General features: G+C 31.0%; 3 protein-coding genes across 7 annotated transcripts; 1 reads left to right on the top strand and 2 right to left on the bottom strand.

The window, feature by feature from the left end:
• Window positions 1-364: 364 nt before the first annotated feature.
• LOC101507370 (protein RTF1 homolog) lies at window positions 365-3269 on the bottom strand. Of its 2 annotated transcripts, none has more exons than XM_004493786.4 (2): window positions 3123-3269; window positions 365-2729 (listed from the first exon to the last, which is right to left on the bottom strand). In XM_004493786.4, the coding sequence occupies exon 2, from the start codon at window positions 2715-2717 to the stop codon at window positions 756-758; it is 1962 nt and encodes a 653-aa protein (XP_004493843.1). In that variant the 5' UTR covers window positions 2718-2729; window positions 3123-3269; the 3' UTR covers window positions 365-755. The 2 variants fall into 2 exon arrangements, with proteins under 2 accessions (XP_004493843.1, XP_004493842.1); XM_004493785.3 differs by having other exon boundaries at window positions 365-2724.
• A 4762-nt stretch (window positions 3270-8031) lies between these two features.
• On the top strand, window positions 8032-10977 carry LOC101507053 (alcohol dehydrogenase class-3). Its single transcript, XM_004493784.3, has 8 exons — window positions 8032-8192; window positions 8279-8462; window positions 8542-8867; window positions 9377-9459; window positions 9550-9625; window positions 10103-10260; window positions 10378-10539; window positions 10639-10977. The coding sequence occupies exons 1-8, from the start codon at window positions 8159-8161 to the stop codon at window positions 10753-10755; spliced, it is 1140 nt and encodes a 379-aa protein (XP_004493841.1). The 5' UTR covers window positions 8032-8158; the 3' UTR covers window positions 10756-10977.
• A 1445-nt stretch (window positions 10978-12422) lies between these two features.
• Window positions 12423-20134, bottom strand: LOC101506499 (uncharacterized). 4 transcript variants are annotated; one of them, XM_004493783.4, is made up of 19 exons: window positions 19953-20134; window positions 19060-19350; window positions 18068-18268; window positions 17401-17484; window positions 16662-16721; window positions 16293-16337; window positions 16009-16208; window positions 15396-15902; window positions 15028-15121; window positions 14746-14925; window positions 14581-14658; window positions 14403-14465; window positions 14206-14280; window positions 14065-14115; window positions 13799-13876; window positions 13443-13577; window positions 13197-13304; window positions 13023-13088; window positions 12423-12898 (listed from the first exon to the last, which is right to left on the bottom strand). In XM_004493783.4, the coding sequence occupies exons 2-19, from the start codon at window positions 19303-19305 to the stop codon at window positions 12824-12826; spliced, it is 2346 nt and encodes a 781-aa protein (XP_004493840.2). In that variant the 5' UTR covers window positions 19306-19350; window positions 19953-20134; the 3' UTR covers window positions 12423-12823. The 4 variants fall into 4 exon arrangements, with proteins under 4 accessions (XP_004493840.2, XP_004493839.2, XP_027188065.1 ...); XM_004493782.4 differs by having other exon boundaries at window positions 14581-14670; window positions 19953-20127; XM_027332264.2 differs by lacking the exon at window positions 19953-20134 and having other exon boundaries at window positions 14581-14670; window positions 19085-19223.
• Between the last annotated feature and the right edge of the window lie 1572 nt (window positions 20135-21706).

Genomic DNA, 21706 nt, shown 5'->3' with positions numbered 1-21706 from the left:
AGTAGGAAGTCACCATTTGGAACTCGGGCTTCCTTAAGGAAGTCGTCATTCCAAATGGCGACTTGTAAGTAAAGAAAAAAAAAAATGGAGCATTTTGGTATATTTTTTTCAAATGGGGGTATTTTGGTGTTTTTTTTTCAAAAAGAGGGTATTGTAAAAAAAAAACCACAAGTGGAAGCAATGGGATTTTTCCCTCTCACAAATTGAGTTTACTTTCCACAATATGAGCTTTTTCTGTTGTTGCTGTTGATACCCCTAGTTATTTTCCTAGTTTCTTTCTTTTTTTATTAGCGATCAAGTGTGAGTGTTGTATTATATATATTGTTTTATTCTTAGACAGTTTAACGCTGGAACACTTGAAATATTGTATACCAGGTTGGGCCTTTAAAAGCCTCAATTTACGCATCAATATTGCTATCAATGAGTACAATTATTATATGCATATACTTAAGTCCAGTGCATTGAAACTTAGTAAAAAAAGCAACTGGAAAAGTCTTTGGAAAAAACCTATGTTGCACTAAAGAGTAAATTTATAAGTTAGACATAAATCTAAACTTAAATCCTAAGGGGTTTATCTCGGACAGTGGCTTGCAAAAAAGAGTTTCAGAAACGAGCATCTTTAACCACCCACATACTGAACCTGCTATCTTTGAGGCTCGACCAAGTTGCAGTTCTCAATTGAAAACTTGATCAGTTGCAAAACATTGCTGCAGATAATACAAACCAAAGTAACCTTGTAAACACTTCAACAAATTTTAAAGAAGCCCTCTTCTTCTCTTGTAATCACTAACTGTCAATGTCAGCATATGACTCTTTCCATCATTTTCTGGAACTCGAAATCCAACAATTTCTTCTATTCTCTGCTTTTTTGCAATAAACCCTGCATGAACTCCCTGTGCTCCACCAAACTTTTGGAGTATGGTTAGTGATATTGGTAGCTCAAAATTGTGCAGAAAATTTGACTCAGTTCCTTGATCCACTGGAGCTCTTGTGTCAACTAACTTCCCAGCATCAGCAGCAGCTTCCAAAGCCTCAGCGGTGGCCACGACGCCAGCCTCCCCAGCAACAGTTGCTCCCACCCCATTGCTGCCTCTATCACCAACTGCCCCGCCAGAACTATTATTTCCAGCTGCAGCCTCTTCAGCTTGTTTTGCATTATAGTAGTTTCTTGATCTAGTCCATCTCCTTGAAAAAGGATCATAACCTGCCTCCCCTGCTTTCAAACCTTTATTTACTGGCTTCAATTCAGAAGCATTTTTGAAGTTCTCAAACCTGTTCTTTCTGTTCATCTCAGAAAGCCTCAAAGCCTTGGCATCCTTTGCCTGTGTTTTCCGGGATGCCTCCAATTCTTGCAGTCTTGTCTTGATCTTCTCTACTTCAGCTGCATCTTTCTTGCTTTCTGCTATTTCCAATTGCCTTTTCAACCGATCCTTCTCAGCGGCAACATTTAGTGGCCTCCGTGAGTTCGATTTTTTTTCTTCTATCATCTGCTTCACAGTAGCTGCGGAGTAAACAAAACTATTGATCTTCTGTATGGCTTGGTTTTTTTCCATCACATCTAGCTTCATCAGCATCCTGCCACCACTTCGCTCTACTTCCTTAACCCACTGTTTAAACTCCTCCTCAAGAGGAGGAGAATCGCTAACCATTGCCATTTGCCACCTAGCAGCAGATGTTTCATTTCCCCAGACAACATTCAAGTACTTGTATGTGGTTTTATTATCTAATTTATACTGCCGATCAGGATCTGAGGCATCAACATTTTTCACCATACAGAGCCTGTAGATAGGTCCAGTCTTTGACCTACCAATACCAACTCTAACAAAACAACCAACAATTAACTCCTCAAAAAAAGGCTCCATAAACCATTTTGCAAGTTTCGACCTTCGGATGGTGATTTCTTTTATGTCTTCAAATGAAGGCACTTCAAATCCAGAACCAGTCATTATCCTGTCATCATCACTGTCAATAATCCCTCCATCTCCATTTGAACCTTCATCATCACTACGGGACCTACTATCACTATCGCTATGGCTTGAGCTACTAAGACCTGTTGATGCAAACGGTTTCCCTTTTAGCGAAAAAAGCCCCCGTCCTCCACTTTTAGACCCCTCTTTCAGCTTGAGTTTTGCTTCTGGATCTAGCTGTTTCAACCGCTTTGCCCGCAGTTCATTTAATGCACCATCCTTGGCAGCCGACCTGTCAGCAGATCTTGCAGATGCTCGCACACGAGAAGACAGAAGGGGTGGCGGTGGAGACTCTCTTCTGGATAGAGTTGCCTTCGCTCCCTTCTCGCGCTTCGATGCTATCTTCCCCAAAAAATCTTTATCATCTTTCTTGGAAGCCCTATCCGACAATATCATCTCTCTTTGAAGTTCAGTCATCTCAGAAAGTTTCTGTCTGTCATCCTCATCCTTATAAAGATCATCACCAACATCAGAATCCTCACTGCTATCCCCCTCGCGATCAGAACCATCATCATCACCACTAACATCATCATCTTTTCCCGACGTTTCAAATCTCTTCTTAAGAGGAACCTGAGTGGCAGAGGGCTTTCTTCCTCGATAACCATGATCATCACCATCATCGTCAGAATCATCATCTCCAGAATCACTCCCACCATCCAAAAATTCTCCGCGGCGCTTTCTTCTTGAAGGTGTGAGAGAATGTATGTTTCTGCCAGCAGCCTCCAAAAGCAACTTTTCTAAATCCGCCATATAGGGCCTGTCCTAAGATATTTGGTGCAAAAATGAAACTCGATCATTATATTTTTTTTCTTGCAAAAACATTAATAATTTATTAATTATAATCAATATTATTTAAAAAATCATTTTGCAAGTCAAGATTTCAAGGCTACAGTGCAAAAACCACATGAAAATCAATCTCAAATAAGAGAAAAAATCAACTCACAATTTTTGAAAAAAAATCCCATCTCCTCTTTCACAAAATAGGCACAATGTTTGAAAAAAAATCAACATTATAGAAGAACAATAATTCAATGAAACAACACACCAAAAAACAAAACTAAAATGTTCAAAATATGAATGAAAATAACCATTGAAACAACATAAAAGAAGAATAACTAAGAGAAAAAAACTTGATAAGGATGAATAGAAACGAACCAGAACTAAACGATTGAGAAAGAAGAAAGGCCGGTGGAGGGTTGCCGGAAAACGGTGTCGGAAGGCAAAGTCGGGATGGTTTGGGTGAAAGGGTAGAGACGATACAAGTGAGAGTGAAAACAGTAGCAAGAAACCTAATTATGTGGTTTTTAGATTTAATAAAAAACGCTTTTAAAGTATAAAAATCATTTCTAACTCTATTTTAAACCAACCTATTTTGTTTTAAAAATTTATTTTCAAAACTAAAAATCAGAAATTCCTAACCACTTCAAATGTACCTTTAGATTTTAATAATTTCTTTTAAAATAGTATATTTACAACAATTAGAATGATGATTAATATTATTGAATACATTACGAGTTTCTTGTAATATTATTGTATATTTACAACAATTACAATGATAATTAATATTATTGTATAAATTACAATAATGATTAATATTTTAAAATTTTTGTTAAAATATTATTCAATAAAGACAATGATTTATACAATTACATTAAAATAAGAATACAAAACTATTATTATTATTATTATTATTATTATTATTATTATTATTATTATTATTATTATTATTATTATTATTATTATTATTATTATTATTTGTTGTTTATTTTAAAGATTTATAAATTTTAAACTCTATTACAAAAATTATATATATATATATATATATTAGTAATAAAATAAAATAATTATAAATTTAAAACTCATTATATTATTAATGTATTACATATCTATTATTTATTAAATAACTGATTTTTTAAAACTAATCACATAAAATTTATAATCTTTAATTATTTTTTTGACAAATTATAATTTCAATCAATAAATATTTAAAAATTAAATGAGTAATAAAATCAATATTACCTTAAGATTTTAATTGATTAATATTATTGTATAAATTATGCACTGATAATAAAATAAATTAAATAGTTAAAAATTATAAATTGAGTCAATCAATATTGTAAATTTTAATTTTAATTGGATTATTAAAATATTTATAATAACTTTTAATTCTTTAAATATTATTTTATTATTGAAATTGTGATAATTATTTTATTTTAAATAAATTTTTAAATGATTTGAACGTAGTTTTAATTCATTATTAAATAATTTATTATTGAATTTGTGATAATTATTTTATGTGTTAAAATATTTATATTAAATGAGTTAGTTGTTTGATCTATAATATAAATAATAAGTGTTAAAAGATTAATGGTTAGACTTAATGTTTCTATAATGTATATATTGTAATCGTGCAAATTTGTTATAGTATTTTTTTTTACATGAATCGTATATTTTTTTAACAAAATTACATTTAATTTTTAATTTATCAACACAAATAATAATGTTTCGAATAAGTTTATTTAAATCAAATAGTATTTGTGAATTCAGAATCTCTAAACTTTTTAAAATATTTAATAAAATATTTTATTAGTTCAAAGCCTACACAATACATATCTTTTTTTTAGTAAACTTATGGTAAAATATTATTCAATAAAGACAATGATTTATACAATTACATTAAAATAAGAATACAAAATTATTATTATTATTGTTTATTTTAAATATTTTTAAATTTTAAACTCTACTACAAAAATTATATATATTATTAATAAAATAAAACAATCGTAAATTTAAAACTCATTATATTATTAATGTATTATGTATCTATTGTTTATCAAATAACCGATTGTTTTAAAATTAATCGCGTAAAATTTTATAATATTTAATTGTTTTTTTGACAAATTATAATTTTAATCAATAAATATTTAAAAATTAAATTAGTAATAAAATCAATATTAATTTTTATTGTATGTCATTTTTATTCTTTAATAAAATTCTTTTGTATTTTTCTGTTTTCATTGCTCTCTACTGTTTGCATACACTCATAAAAAATAAAAAATATTGTGCAAACACACCTGTGTGAAATAACGCAGCCACCTATATATAGTTTTAGTTCTGAAATAAGGTTACCCATTTATTATTACACAAAAATTGAGTTCTCTTTTAAATTTGAGGTTATGGACAGAGTAGCCTGTGCCGAAACGTGTTCAAGATCACCTTTATATAATCAATTCCAAAATGTAATATTTATAGTTAAAGACACTTACCAGAATAACCAATCCAGCATTGGCGATAAATAGTTAATAGAAAATAAAATAAAATTGAGTAAAGCAATAAAATAGTGGTATGATTGATATGATATAATAGCTTTATAAATTTGGAATTGAATGAGAATTGAATATTAAAAGATATTACTGGATGTTAGGGATAAATGCGCCGAATATTTGAGCCAAAAACGCGATAGTAGCCGTTGCTCTCCAAGTGCCAAAACAAAACAATTTTTAGCACAATAGAGACTATTTTCTCCTAACTTCTTCATCAATCAAATTAACCTTAATTATAATTTTAGTTCACTATCTTTATTAATTTATAAAACTGATTTTATTATTTTAAAATTTGATAATTTTAATTATTATTTTTATTTATAACTAAAAAATAATGATATATTTATATTTTAAATAATATAACATATAATATAAAAATATAGAGTGATTAACATCTATGAAATTAAAAAAAATATTATATAAAATTAATTTTAAATTTTAAATTTTTATATATTTATAATTAATAATGATGTATGAATAAAAGAATGAGACCAACTAGCTGAATTGATAACAAAAGAATGATCAAAATTACAATTAAATCATCAAATTAATATATACTTATATTCAATTGAATATATACATAATCATAAGCATCGATTGATTTGCCATGTCGCAACAAATAGAGACTATTTTACATTTTCAATATATTAACTAGCCATTATAAAACAATATGTTAAAATGCATATTTGTCCCATTTTAATAAATTCACAGCCTTGGTATTTTGTTTTCTACCGTTTTTGTCCTATTTTTTAAATTGTTTACATTCCATCCTTTTTTAATTTAAATTTAAATTCAGTAACGTGGCAGTGAAATTTAAATTATTTAATTTTATTTATTTAAAAAACATTATTTTGTTGAAAAAAATTACTATTTTTTGCTAAAAAAAATAAATCTGAAAGCCACAAAAAATTATATACTTATTTGCCTTAAAAAATTAAAAATATTATGTGTTAGTTTTTTTGTAACTTTTTGATTATTTTTATAGAATTTTTTAAAGTAAAAATTAGTAATTTAAAATAAAAATTAGTAATTTAAAATAAAAATTAGTAATTTAAAATAAAAAATTAATTGGTCAATATATTAGTCTCGTGTTTATATAGTAAATTATAATTTGTGTATTATACTTTTTATACATTTTTATTAATTATTGACAAATTTGTATTTCATTTATAATTTACAGAGTAAATTATAATTAGTTTTTCTTATATTTGTATCTATGTGATATTAAATAGATTTACTAATAATTAAATATATATTTCTCTTATAATTAATTAGCCTATGAAAAAAATATATTATTGTTTTATAATATTTATCATTTTTATCGAATAAATATACAAGAACCAGAGTGCTATAATTTTTTTAAGAGTCAGGGTAATATTTATTTATTAATTGATTGACGTATGAAAATTTTTACTTTTTTTTTATTAATTAACTACGAAAAATGTTAACCACATGTACAGTTTATATAAAAAATTATAATTAATATATATTACACGTGTTGAAAGTTTGTTTTACCTTAAAAAAATCCCATCAAAGAGTTAATATATTTATAATTTACTCATTTTGTCAAAATTACTATTTAATTTATAATTTATAGTTTATGTATTTAATATTATTACTTATAATTTTTTCTTATATAGTACTGCATAGATATTAAATAGACATATAAATAATCATTTATCTCTTAACTAATTGATATGTGAATGACTATATTTTAGTTAATTGACCAATAATTAACATTTGCATCCCATATAAAAAATGACAATCGTTAATTTATTAACATTATTTTTAATTTAAATATATTAGTTTATATTAATTTTTGACGTATTTAAAAGTATTATTATAAAATATAATTTAAATTAAAATCACATAAAATTAAATTATCTGAAAAATACTTAATCTTAGTAGCCTATTAGATATTTGTTTGTCTAAAAATATCTCAATCTATCTCATAAATAATTCTTCCATCTCTTATCGTTTTTATATAATGGTAATTTTGTTATTTGTATTTTAAAACCAACCACAATAGAATGTAGTATTTAAAATAAATAAATTACAATGCAAAGATGTGTAAGCATATTGTAGTACATGAAAACATGTCATTACCGAGTTAAATTAAACATAAATAGTGAATACATCTACGTAGCTACACAAACACAAGACTACATTCATTAAGTATTGTGACATAATTCCCAAGTTAGTATAAATATAAATCTTCAACAAAATAGAAGTCTACTTTCTATAGGTGGCTTAGAAAAACATATCAAGTTATAAAAAGTGTGAATATGCAAGGCAACTTAGAAGCAACCAAAAATAGATAAAACTGAAATATAATTATTTGAAGAATCTGTCCATAATTGCATATATTTTTTTAATTATATGTTTAATTCTATCAATGAAACTTTTTTATGTGTATAATTATTTAATTTTATTAATTATATTTAAGATGATAATTAATTTTTTAAAAGTTTTATTTAATTTTTTTAATAATTTCTATAAAAATATGATAATATTGTTGATAGTTTAATATATAAAGAATTAAATTATTACTTAAAATTAAATAAAAAAAGAAAAACAAACGATTAAAATATTATTTAATTTTTTAATAATTGAATTTGTTTATCTTCTTGGTTGAATCAGTTTGAATAGAATTATTTAATATCAATAAAAATAAGATAAGATATACGATTAAGTATAGTATAACCGCTATTTATTGGGTGAAAATGAAACGAGTGATGTAATAATAAGTAATAACTCGGTATATTTTGATTTATTATCTAATTATATCTCTTGTTTCTTCTGTATTGTGTTATTGGTCTTCGTCTTCGCTTTGTTTTCTGTGGTCTTCTTAACTCTCATTTCATCTCAATGGCAACTCAAGGTCAAGTCATCACCTGCAAAGGTACTCTCACTCACTCTCTTCTTTTTATTCTTCCAATTTTACAATTCTAATTAACAAAGCCCTAACTCTACGATGTCGTTTTCAAGCTGCGGTGGCCTGGGAACCCAACAAACCCTTAACCATCGAAGACGTACAGGTTGCTCCGCCGCAAGCCAATGAAGTCCGAATCCAAATCCTCTACACCGCTCTCTGCCACACCGATGCCTACACTTGGAGCGGCAAGGACCCCGAAGGTCTTTTCCCTTGCATTTTAGGTCACGAAGCTGCAGGGTAAGTAACACACATTCATTTCATTCCTCATCGTATGATTCAATTCAAGTTTTTTTAATTTTGTGTTTATTATTATTAGGATTGTTGAAAGTGTTGGTGAAGGTGTTACTGATGTGAAGCCTGGGGATCATGTGATTCCTTGTTACCAAGCTGAGTGTGGAGAATGCAAGTTTTGTAAATCTGGAAAGACTAATCTCTGTGGCAAGGTTCGTGCTGCTACTGGTGTTGGGGTTATGATGGCGGATCGACAGAGTCGCTTTTCTATTAATGGAAAACCTATTTATCATTTTATGGGAACTTCTACTTTTAGTCAATACACTGTTGTTCATGATGTTAGTGTAGCTAAGATTCAACCTGATGCTCCTTTGGACAAAGTTTGTCTTCTTGGATGTGGTGTTCCAACTGGTACTAATTCTTTACCATATTCTCCTTTTTCGAGTTGTATAAGATTTTGCATTGTACCGTATTATTTATGTGCATCATTTGTCGTTCATGAGTTCATTCATCATGTGTGTTTGTTTGGACAATTACCGTACATTAGCCCATTCAGTGACAATTTCGTTCTTGTTGCTTAACAGTTGTCCTGCACTTTGTAATTTGATAATTTATTGATTCATATAGTACATTCATATAAATTGTTGCTTTATAGACCTGTTTTTCCTTCGTGAGATGGAAATCTTCACTTAATATCAGCTTAATGCTTATGTTGAACTTTGGCTTGATAGTCTGTATTGTTGAATGAAAAGGCTGGGGGAGAGATTGGTGGGTTGACATGAACAGTTTTCTGTTGATTGCCTTATTAGTTATATTATATTTCTTCCTTAATACGTGGTCTGTATTTGTATCGTTCCTAGACCTAGTAGTTCACTTTTTATTATGAATTTACAATAACTATTATCTTTTTCACTTTTTAGGCCTTGGAGCTGTCTGGAACACTGCAAAAGTTGAGCCAGGGTCAATTGTTGCTATTTTCGGCCTTGGAACTGTTGGGCTTGCTGTAAGTTTCTAAAGTTACATTATCAGGTTTCATGTTTTTTCTTCTCCTGTTTTTGTGCTACTGTTATGATTCATAATTTATACTTGACAGGTCGCGGAGGGTGCAAAAACTGCTGGTGCATCACGGATTATTGGCATAGACATCGATAACAATAAGTTTGATACAGGTACATCTCAAGCTTGGTTGACCTAATAACCTGGAAAGTATGCTTATAATCTTGTGAAGTGATTTGTTGACGTCTTTTTCATTTCTTGGTTATGTTTGACTATTGCGTTTCCACATTGACTATCACTTGGCATCTGACCGTCCTATTCGAACAAAGAAGATGATGGCATCAGTATAACATGGCTTTATTGTGATCTTCATATGTATTTCCTCTTTTAAGTTATATATATATATATGTGTGTGTGTGTGTGTGTGTTTGTGTGTATTTGTAGCAATTGATTAATTCTTTGATTGTTTTTTATTTTTTCGTAATTGTGTCAGAACATAGACCTATAGTTGTAGAATACTGTCTTACTGTGAGCTATTTTATGTTTGTTGTTTTCTCAGTCTTGGTTTTTGTGGTGTCAGTGTGCTACAGAAGATCCTTCATTACCCAATTGTTTGATCACTTGTCTCCTTTTTCTATTTTACATTGCAGCAAAAAGCTTTGGTGTCACCGAGTTCATTAATCCAAAGGATCATGACAAACCAATTCAGCAGGTCATAAGTGATCTAACAGATGGAGGAGTTGATTATAGCTTTGAGTGCATTGGAAATGTCTCTGTGATGAGATCTGCTTTGGAGTGCTGCCACAAGGTGAAAACTGCTGCAGCTGCTGCTGCTGCTGCTGTCTCATTAATTCAATTGTTTACACATTATACTGGTGGTTGGTTGCTGTACACATGAAAACATTATTTGTTGGGAATTTTTCAGGGCTGGGGGACATCAGTTATTGTGGGTGTTGCAGCATCAGGGCAGGAAATATCAACTCGCCCTTTCCAGTTGGTGACCGGGCGTGTATGGAAAGGAACAGCTTTCGGTGGCTTTAAGAGCAGGTCACAAGTGCCTTGGCTTGTAGAGAAGTACATGAAGAAGGTAAAGAATTTTCACATGTCCAATGCATTAATACTATATTGTATGTAAATGGTAACACAAGGATAGGTAGTATAATTTCTGCTTTAACTTGTTTTGCAGGAAATCAAGGTTGATGAGTACATTACCCATAATTTGACTCTTGCGGAGATCAACAATGCTTTTGATCTTATGCATGATGGGAAATGTCTTCGTTGTGTGCTTGCAATGCATGAATGAGGTGATCGGGTACAACCTTTGCTATTTCATAAGGAGCTATTCCCTTCTTCTATGGTGGTTGCAGTTAAATAATCTCGGGTGGCTATTAGTTTGTAAAAACAGATGATATGATTTTATAATGTGATCGGTATTCCAATCTGATAAAAGTCCTTTGCAATGGATAATAATTTTTGAGTTATCACTGGTTTTCTTCTATTATAAAAATGATTTCTATTTCTTGTTTTTCTTGTTTTCACTAATGATAAAAGAATGTTATTATACTTTTCTTCTGTTTAGGCAAATAATCAGACTAAGTCGTGGTTCGAATTATTTGATATGCAATGCAAAGAAAAAAGCATAAAAATGAGTTATATTAACACGAAGGTTCGTGATAAAGACTTTATGAAGATAATCACAAATGCAACAATGAGTTATTATTTTACAAACTTCCCATTGGAATTTGCATAAATACACTATGAAAATGTTTTCAAGACGAGTTTAATTTTCATACACCCACGACGTACGAAGTTTTATATAGTAAATCAAGATCAATCATGTGAGTGATTTTATAGTGTGATTAATTGATATTGTAAAAAGTCTTTATAATGACATTGCATATAAATTAAATTTTTTTAAAATTACACTGACCTAGTTAAGCAATGAGGATTAGAAAGAAAGGATAAACAAATACATCAAAGGGGGTCAAGCAATGAGGATTAGAAAGAAAGGATAAAGAAATACATCAAAGGGGGCAAAACAATGACCTGAAGAATACCATCGAGATGGATTAAGAAATACCATGCAGGACATCTATATTCTATATTATTATATATTTCTATTCTATATAAAGGGAATACATGCTTTCATTGTGACTTTTTTCTTCCTAATATTTTATTTAACTAAATAATTGACTTTTTTTTTTATAAAAATAAAATATATACCAACAGTTATGTAAATAGCATTTTCCATTTCAATTTTATAAGTTGTTTCAATTATTTTATTTATAATTTTATTATTCATTACTAATCAAATAACTATTTTTTAACATAATTATATTAATTTTTTTAGCTTATGTTATTTTTATAAAATAAAAAAGTGATTGGACTAGACTTCAGCCCAAAGCCAACTGAAGTTGAGCGTGAAATGAGTCCAAGCCTAATGGCTCAGATCTAGGTGACCTCATCAAATGCAATTCTAATTAACACCTCATCAAAGAGTACACACATATAAAAACTTATTAGCTTTTGGTGCAAGGTGCACAACCCATTCCCTTTTAAGATGTCTCACTCCCTCTAACTCTTTCTGAATTGAATGTCATAATGTTTCAAAATGTTTGCAAGTACATCCCTTAAGAGCTACACCCAGTACTTCGTCGTTGCATTTTGACTCCGGTTGTCACAGAAGTTCTTCGAATCACGGACATACCAGCACATTATTGTCCATCTCCACAATAGAGTTCAAAATGTTGTTGATAACTTCATCTCAAGAAAAATTTAGAGTTTTTATTTTCCCTTTCAAATAAGTGATTCTAATTGGGTAACACTTAAACACAATTGTCAAGGAAGTAGAGGAGATTTTTACAGGTTGGTTTAGTAATAGATATCACACAATGGAATCACGAGGAAGTTGCAAACGAGAATATGCCTGGATTAGATACTAAGGTATTCCAATTAATGCTGCATATGAAATGAAATGAAAAAACGTATGGTATGTATTCATGCTTGCTATAGGCAGAGGGAAAGTTGTCTGTCTGTCTGTATATACTTACAAGTCAATTACAAAATATTGAGCAGCTAAACCAACAACATTATCCCTCAATTAAAAAAAAGGGACCGTAATTCTTTCCTCGGGGTCAGCACTAGTGATCTACTATTATGTTGTCAATTTTCCTATCAACATAAACACAAAATATCGAACCCTTGTACTCGCTCGCTCGACTGTTGGTCATTCTAATGCATGCATTGTTGGGGGTTCAGTTTGGTTTGCCGATGAAATTATGAACATATCTTCCTCAGTATCAACAGTCATGTCTACCAGATAAACGTCCTTTTGATCCTCAAATAATGTGAAAAAGGAGGGAGGAGGAGGACTACGACTCTCTACTCTCAAAGCTTGATAGACAAGAGTCTGATAAAACAGTGAATAGCTGTGTATCTACAAATAGCTGCAAAGCCAAGGATTCATAACAATGTAAACTTAGATGGTAACATGTGCAACTATACCTAACAACCATTTCAAATTTTCAATGCTTAGTTATGTAGAGTGAAATTTTCTTATGAGTTTTTTACCTTGATGAATGGCTGGTCCCTAACAGGAAAGGAATCAATGAAACTATCTTTAAGAAGTAAGGAAACCTGTAAAAAATAATCAGAGTGAGCTGGGAAAAAGTGGCCAAACTATCTATTCTTATTTATTTGAGAATATATAGAAATAAAATCATAACAATAACTTAGTTTAGTTACCCTGTCATTATTTGATTGTACACTAGTTATTGTATGCGATTTCAAATCCGAACAAAGCGACTCCAAATAGTTCCACATGATATTCAAAAACTGAGTTGCAGCTTCAGCCTGCAACAAGTACAAGTTAGTATCAGAGGCTAGAGCTTGAAAAACTACTGGTTTCTGATGCATGAATCATATATGTAGATGAAATAAATATTGCTTTTCTGAATTTGAGAGAGAGAAGTGTTTAAGTATTTGAAAAACCTGGACTTCGTTGCACCTATGTATAGGACGCCTTCTACCAATTGAACTTTCACATTTAAGTCTGGCATGAATTGGACCCAACCGAGAAACAAGTTCTCTATGCTTTGGAAGTCTAGGCAAATGACACATTTTAACCTAAAAAAAGAAGGAAAAAAAAAACATGAGAGAAATATTCTATACATGGTACTGCATAGCTAATTAACTATCCTCTATTAGAGAACATGTTCAACAATATAAATACAAGCCTAAATTTTGGAACCTAAAGATGACTAAAGTGTAAGGTACGTGAAGCAAGCTTCGAAAAGACTCAAAATTTTAATCATGGACCATAGTAACTTTAAAATGTCATTACAAACCTGATCTTTAAGTACATTAACGAAAACAAGATTGGTAGTTTTCATAAACAAATCATCTGGTTTATTTTGTACGCCAACCTGCAAGAACATCAGAAAATTAAATAAACATTGAGAAAATTCTTAAACACTCTAAAAACACGTGTTGTCAGCCAATAAAATTCCACAAACAGAGAGCGTCTTTTACTGATCCAACCCTTATTTCGCTCTAAAGTTACTAAAGTTGTTGGATAAACATAGCACGGAACAACAAATAAAAGGAAACTCACAATATATGGAACTGGGGCATCAAGAAATTCAATCATTTTTTCTGGCAAAACCTGAAAAGCATCGCCGACATATTGTTAGACTTATCTGATAAAGCAGGAAGGAAAATATGAAACCAGGGCTTTTTGATTCCACTGACTCACCGGGAGCAATAAACTCTGCCACTGAAACGGACGAATCATGGGTATAAGAGAAAGCACTACTGCAGATAGAACACCCTGCATTGTGTCAAAAATTTCCAAAATGAAAGGCACGTTGTAACACCTAATTGTAGCAATCCAAATTAATCCACATCAACAAATAATGACCATTGATAAGTATTATTTTTTTAAAAACTTACCAGATTTGGGCACACTATTACAACCTGTTTTTCCAACAACACTCCTGTAGCTAATGCCAGCAACTGACATGTATACAAAAATTTAATCAATCAAGAAAATAGCAAAATAATTACAGCTGATACAACAAATTGAATGAGTCAAAATTTTCAGTGAACTTCAATTCAAATATGTGCTTACACTATCAAGGGACAGAACTCGACAAGTAGTTGCTGTTGTCCATACTGATAATGCAAGGGCTTCCTCAGCAGCTGCCAACTTCGCATTAACCTTTTATCAAGTAGAGTTGTAACAAATGCGCATATTTGTGGGATATTATTGTGTTAAAAACAACTTAAGAGTTACCTCAGTTGGTTCAGAACAATTTAAACAATTTTCATTGAAGCCGAGAGAAGCAACTGAATGTCGTATATATTGAATAGCTTGTAGATGTTCAAGAGGGTGGAAGACGAATTCACTTCCTCGAGGTGGAATAACTTCAGCATGATATCTGCACACTATCTGTAGTAAATCATTCTTGTGCTCCTACCAAAGCCATTGACACCAAAGAAAACATGGTAAATGTTAATCAAGCGTCACCTAAATCTAACCAGTTGAAAACAAAATTAGAAACTAATTAGCACTAACCATAGCCCATTCCATTAACAAATCGTCTCCGTAGTCTCTTTCATTGTTTGAAAAAGGATGATCCTCATCTTCTGACATAATGCTTCTAACTGGACTGCCAATGAAAACTATGTGATATTGACATTTAATTGAAAGTAAACTTTAAATGTCATACAAAAAACCAGTAACAAAAAAGATAGATGAATGAACTATACAATATCTGACAAAGCTATGCACCATAAGGAGAACATACATATTAGGAAACAAATTGTTACCAGAAACATATCTCAGCAGCACAAAAAATCAAAGAAAAAATTTGTGACTGTGATGGCAGTGTATCGGAAGTTAAATTGAAACCTAGAATAATACAATTATTATAAATCTACCACCTGAAAAGGGACTCAGAACTTCCAAGACGTTCCAAGGTACGACCCTGAGCAGATACAGGTGTCCCAACACTAGGAGAAACTTGGCTACCTTCACAATTTCCATGCATTCTTTCCACTGAATCATGAGTTTCTGGTCCCTCAAAAGCACATGTATCATGATCTTGTAGATTCTTCTTGCCATTCTTATCTATATCCCTAAACTGGCAAACATCTGAAGCATCACTGGCACTCACACTTACAGGGGATTGACAGCAAGAATCCCATCTTTTGGGTGATAACTGTAGGATTTCATCATCGGATATAATCCCAGCAGCAGCAGCAGTAACGACTGCCGCACCCTCTAGAGGTATTGCGCAAGACATCCAGTCACTAAATGACTCCCTCTCCGGGGAGTTAGTATTTGAACTAAATTGATCATCTAGTTTGGGTGACGATGGAATGCAACCAGCAAGAGTAATCTCATTTACAAACTGAGTAATCCGGTTCAGACGCTCCTGTGCAATGAGACTGCATCCAAGTAAGACATGATAAATTCTACTGGATCTAGGGAAAGCCAAAGCACAATAAGCATGTCCTCCTCGACATGAAACATTAGTCAATGAAAGGAACGAACCTGTTTAACATCTCAAAGTGTAACTCAAAGAAAGGAACTCTAGTCAGAAGGCAGTAACAGCGAGGTGCAGAAACCAGAAAGCGGCTGGATAGCCCAGAGGGAAGAGAAAGAGGAGATGATATGCCTAAGATGCCAGGGGGCCTCTGAACAATTTCGGGCACATGTAAGCAAACTCCATAAAGTGTTGTATTGTCTGCTGCCTGATCAACGTGCACATAATTTGTTTCAGCAAACGCCAATATTTATTTTATCTAGTCGATAGAAGACGCCAGCACAAAAACTACCTTGAGTGTAAAGACGAATGATAGGTCATCTCTGCCTAAATGCTCCTGTGGAGAATAAACAAAAAGGAAAATATTATCTTTGGACTCAAAGGTGCTGAGTGCTTAATGGAATGTTAACTAAAAGATAAGAGTTCAATTGACTAAATGCTACTTTTCTACAAAAATGAAAGATCAAGAAATATAGATATTCTGATTTTTTTCTTCTAAATATGCATGTCTGAATTAGACATTGTACTAAATTACGCATTTATAGTACCAATTTACCATCTATAACGCTGTATTTGACAAATCAAAGACGGTAAATTGCTTTAACTAGCTCATCAAGAGAAAAAATATCCGCCTTTCTAAATGAGACTGATTATTGCTTACCTGACCGTAAACAAGTTCGTTTAGCTCACTTAGAGATGGAGTCCTCTCCAACAACCATGCCTGTAAATCAATATTTTAACGAGTGAAACAATTTGTTGGAAAAATTAGCAGCAGCTTTCATAACTTAAATAGATCTACGGTTTACGAAAAGTGTTACTACCTCCGTCCCTATATATAAGACATTGTTGACTAAATCACGGGAATTAAAAAAGTTAGTTATAGTATTAAATTTGTTGGCAATTTGAATTGTTTTACTAGTTTACCCTTAAAGAGAAAGATGTAAATTCTATTGCACAAAAATATGTAACATAATTAAGGGTAAGTTAGTAAAGAAATAATTAATGCAGTCTTATAAAACGGGATAAGGCAAAATCTCAAGAGGGTCTTATATTTAAGAACAGAGGTAGTATTTTCATCTTAGTAAACAAAATGTCATATTCTACCCAAAAAGAAGATGGCAAACTTAGTTTTTAATTTTAAGACAACATAAAAATTAAAGGTAAGAGCACAATAGTATTAGTCTCCTACAAAAACCTATAAATGCAACTCAGTATAACCAGCAGAAGAATTCTCTAGATTGCATAGACTTGTATTCCAGAATTGGAGTGGTAAAAATATGTTCATATGCTGCACTACAATGATAAAAGATAAAATAGAAATTTACAACTTCAACACAATCAAATAATTTACTTATAGCAAACTAAGAAAAACAGATAATTTTGAACAGTGACAAACAGACCTTAACACCTTCAGGAAAGCAAAAGGAGGCTAAATCCTTCATGCGCACTGTTAGCCTTTTCGCAGGAGGATATTTGAACAGTATCTGCAAGTTTACAAAATTGTAGTATCAGCTATAAGGAACCTATTGATTCATAACAGTACATTAATGTGGCATTTGGAAAATCTTACTTAAAGAACTTGAAAAATAGCTTATAACATGCTTATAACTATACATTGTTCTTAAAATATTCTAATTAGCTCCTTCAATTCCTATCCACCCCCAAATTCTATTTTTACAGTGAAAATAAATGTTCAAAAGGAAAATAATTTTCCAACATGCTTATCAAACATAAATATTATTAAATTTAAGTGCTCATAAGTTGTCATGTGATAAGCAGTCACTGAATAAACATTTAATATCATTGTTTACTCAAACACCCCCTAAATTGTAAACATAAATAGGGAATAATTGGTTAGAGTTTGTATCCAGGAAATGTTACCATCAACTTATTTGTTAGCAGATATCCTTTGCATGAGAGCATCAGACTTCAGACTTAAATAATCTCTATTCACTATCAAAATATGAAAGTAATATCCTCCTTCAGTTGTGCTTTCTTCCTTTTATCTCTAACAAAATTTCCTTTTCTCTCAAATATGTGTATTAAAAAGATTGTTATCTAACAAACCTGAGGTTCCAAAGTTGGTTCCTGCGGCCTTTGTTGCTGGTTCATTCTGTAATCTAGAAGTTCAGAGTTTTCCTTGTCTTTTTCCCATTTCTTCCTTTTTGCAAATGCATGCTCCACAACTTCCAAATTAGCATCTGGATGCAGCCCCACAATCACAAAATGTTCAAAGAGCGAGGTTGGCTCCTTATAACTTATACAATCCTACAGCAATATTCACAGCGACTTACTTCAACAGAATTGATGTAAGGGACACAAATTCACCTCCTAAAAGCTAGTGCAGAAATGCATCAATGCTACTGTTACCAAGTCTACAAGGACATTACTCATCTATCAGAATGACTTGGTTAACTATATGAATATTCAATATAAGAAAAACCTGACCAATCCAAAATCAAATCATCAACACTCATGGTCTAAGTTCTTTCTGACAGCGTTAGACTTATAGAGAGAGAAAACTGCTATCAATTCCCTTCGGTGGTGTATATAAAAACTTAAAATATTGCATACATAATAAGTATATGTTTGAAAACAAGCATTTGTTTACTAATAATACAAAACGGCCACCTTGTTTTCACTTTGTTTCTTATTTTCAATTTCAAATATGTGTGCAGAACAGAATGTACATATTTTGAAAATGCAAAGCGAAGCAACACACAAAATGAAGTGAAAATGAAAAAAAGAAGAAACTTTCGGAAATCAAACTGACCCTAAATTTCCTTCATTACAGATATGAAGCCTAAATGAAACAGTAGATTTTGTTGATTGAACAATAAAGAACCAATAATTGAGGGGAAAATGACTTCTTCTGTGAGGTGAGACATGAAGTAACATGAGTTATTGAAATTGAAATTTATTATGATTGATACTACTTTACTTCAGTTGTACATGATCAAATATAAACTAAATTCCATTACTATTTGCAGTTCAATCAGGCAAATAAGATTTTCAAAACAAAAACAGTGCATGCATAAAGGGATTCTAAAATTGAATACCATAGATTTAGGATGAAGCTGATACCACTGACGTTTCTGGTTCGCCATGACCTCAGGATTGAAATTCGCCGGTAAACCTTCTTCCTTCGACCTGCCACCCCAGCCCCATGCCTTATGCACTTGTGCTTTTATCCTCTGAAAGCTATGACTACGTTGAAATCCTTTAGTAACAAGTTCACTTTGACTTCTCCTATGCGCAGCACTGGTCCCTACTTGTGGCATGTTTGAACCACCACCAGAATACATATTATGCAATGCTTCCCCGGCAACTCTAAATGCTCCCTCAGATAACTGTTGCAGGACCCACATTGGAGATGAGGGTCTATCCTCATTACTAGGTTCTACTTCTTCTTTTGTATCCATTTTTTATATATATTATATATATATATATATATATATATATATATATATATACACCTACTTCATGCTAAATTGCTAATGCATTCAACTCAAGTTTCAGTTTCATCAATGAAATGCACCCTCCAAAACAATTACATTCAAATTGAACAATTTTAATCATTCCACTTGAATTTGATGATTCTACCATGTATATATTGAATGAATGAGAAGAACCCAGATGGAAAATGTCACCAAAGGTCCTCCTTTTTCACATGTAACGAAATCCCAATTAACAAATATGTGATTTAACAATCTTGAAATTGTGATTCTTCTGGTGGATTCCAATTTTGTTTTTTTTTTGTTGGTTTGTTTTAAAAAAAATTCATCCAAATAATAATGGGTACCAATGTGATGATGATGATTATGGAAAAAAAAAGAGAGAAATGAATGTAAGTTGTAACGGAAAGAAGAGTGAGTAAATGAAGGGAAATTGAAAAGAGAAAAGAGAAAAAAGAAAAAAGAAAAAAGAAGAAGATTGGAGGAAGAAGGTGTACCTGTGTTTTCGTGGTATGAGTTGACAGAAGAGAAGAGAGCGAGAGAGAAGGGGAATAGGAAGAGGAAGAAAAATAGTTGCTAATTATAGAACAAATTCCAACTGGAACATACAAATGTATAATATCAAACTTTTCAGTCTTAACAAAAACAAAACTCTTCTCATGTCTTTTTATGTATTTATTTTAGTTTAAAGACTATTTATGCACGCTCAATTTAAACATATTTTACATTCACGATCATTTGGAACGTGTTAACACATCATTAGCTCTTCTTCTTTTTAGAGAGATAATATGTACTCCTGTAAATTTATTTACAAATTTCAACGCGTGCAACCTAACACTATTTTTTCTCTTTTTAGAATATTTTGTTCCTCAATCTTTAATTGTCATAATTATTTTTTTCTAACATACATTGAATTAATTTACATATTTTTTTTCAGCCAACGATAATACTAAAATAAAAATATTAATTAATATTTTCTTTTAAAGAACAAAATTGTTAAATTAATATCAATTATTAATAAATTTAATATTACTATTAACCTTCTTAATTCGCGCAATTTAATAAAAGATGTTATATTTAAAGACAGAGAATTCATACATAACTTTCTTTATCAATTTTTTTTTATTTTATGTGTTGACATGTTTTGATCAGTTGTCTTAGTAAAATAATTCTACACTATGGGTACCTTTTCTTTAAACTATTTACTTATTTATTAGGTCATGTTAAGGATACTTTTTAAGGAAATAAAAAAAATAAAAAATAACTACTATTACAAAGTTTCACATGCATAACTTCCAACCTTTTGTTTTTACATTTACTTTCAAAACATGTGCTTTCAAGACATTTGTTAACATTTTTCGTATTTATTTAGACTCTACTTATGTCTAGTGTAGAAAAAAAATAAATGAAAAATATTTAAAGATACTCATCAATTCAAAATAAATGAAAAATATTTAAAGATACTCATCAATTCAGTTGACTACTTGATAGATAAATAAATATAGAAAATAATATAATAGAGGTTAAATATCACATGTGGTTCCTTAATTTAATTTCAGTTAACGATTTAGTCCTTTATATTTTTAAATAATTTCAGTGTTATTCTTTAAGTGGGGTTTCGTTAAGAAAAAGTTAAAATCCCCTCATCAGTTTTCTTTTCATTTAGGTTTTCTCTCACGTTTCTCTTTATCTTGTTTGGTTTGTCTTCTCATTTTCCTTCTCCTGCTCTCCCTTCACGCTTTCGCCCTTCTCCTCTTTATGTTTTCTCCCTTCGTATCTCCCTTCCATGGAAAATTCTATTCACGATTCCCAAAACTCGAAATCCATGGCCGCCTCTTTTACAAATGGGTCAAACTCAACCTCCTACATCTCAAAACTACTGAGAATGCGAGAAAATTGAAATCGCCAACTGAATAACGACTTGATATTCTATTTCTCTTAAGGAAATTGCAAATTGAACTCGAGAATTGAAATCGCAAATGAATCGTGAATTTAGGAGAGTGAAGGTAGAGGGGAACTAGAGATGGGAAATTTAGAGTCCTTCAAATTTAATTTAAGAATTTAGTGTTCATGAATTTGGGGATTTAGGGTTCGTGAAGCTGAGTTCTTTCTAATAATAGGTAATTTTTTTACAAAGAATCATAGGGATTTAGGTAGAGATGCAAATTTGTGTGTGTTTGTATTTTTTTTTTTTTTTTTGAGAAAAAATGACTATGGGAGAGAAATAGTGAAAGGAGAAAAGGAGAAAGGA

This window comes from Cicer arietinum, chromosome 3 (genome assembly GCF_000331145.2).
Source record: "Cicer arietinum cultivar CDC Frontier isolate Library 1 chromosome 3, Cicar.CDCFrontier_v2.0, whole genome shotgun sequence".
NCBI classification, from domain to species: domain Eukaryota; kingdom Viridiplantae; phylum Streptophyta; class Magnoliopsida; order Fabales; family Fabaceae; genus Cicer; species Cicer arietinum.
Note: the sequence above shows the minus strand (reverse complement) of the source record. Positions and strands in the feature narration are given on the sequence as shown.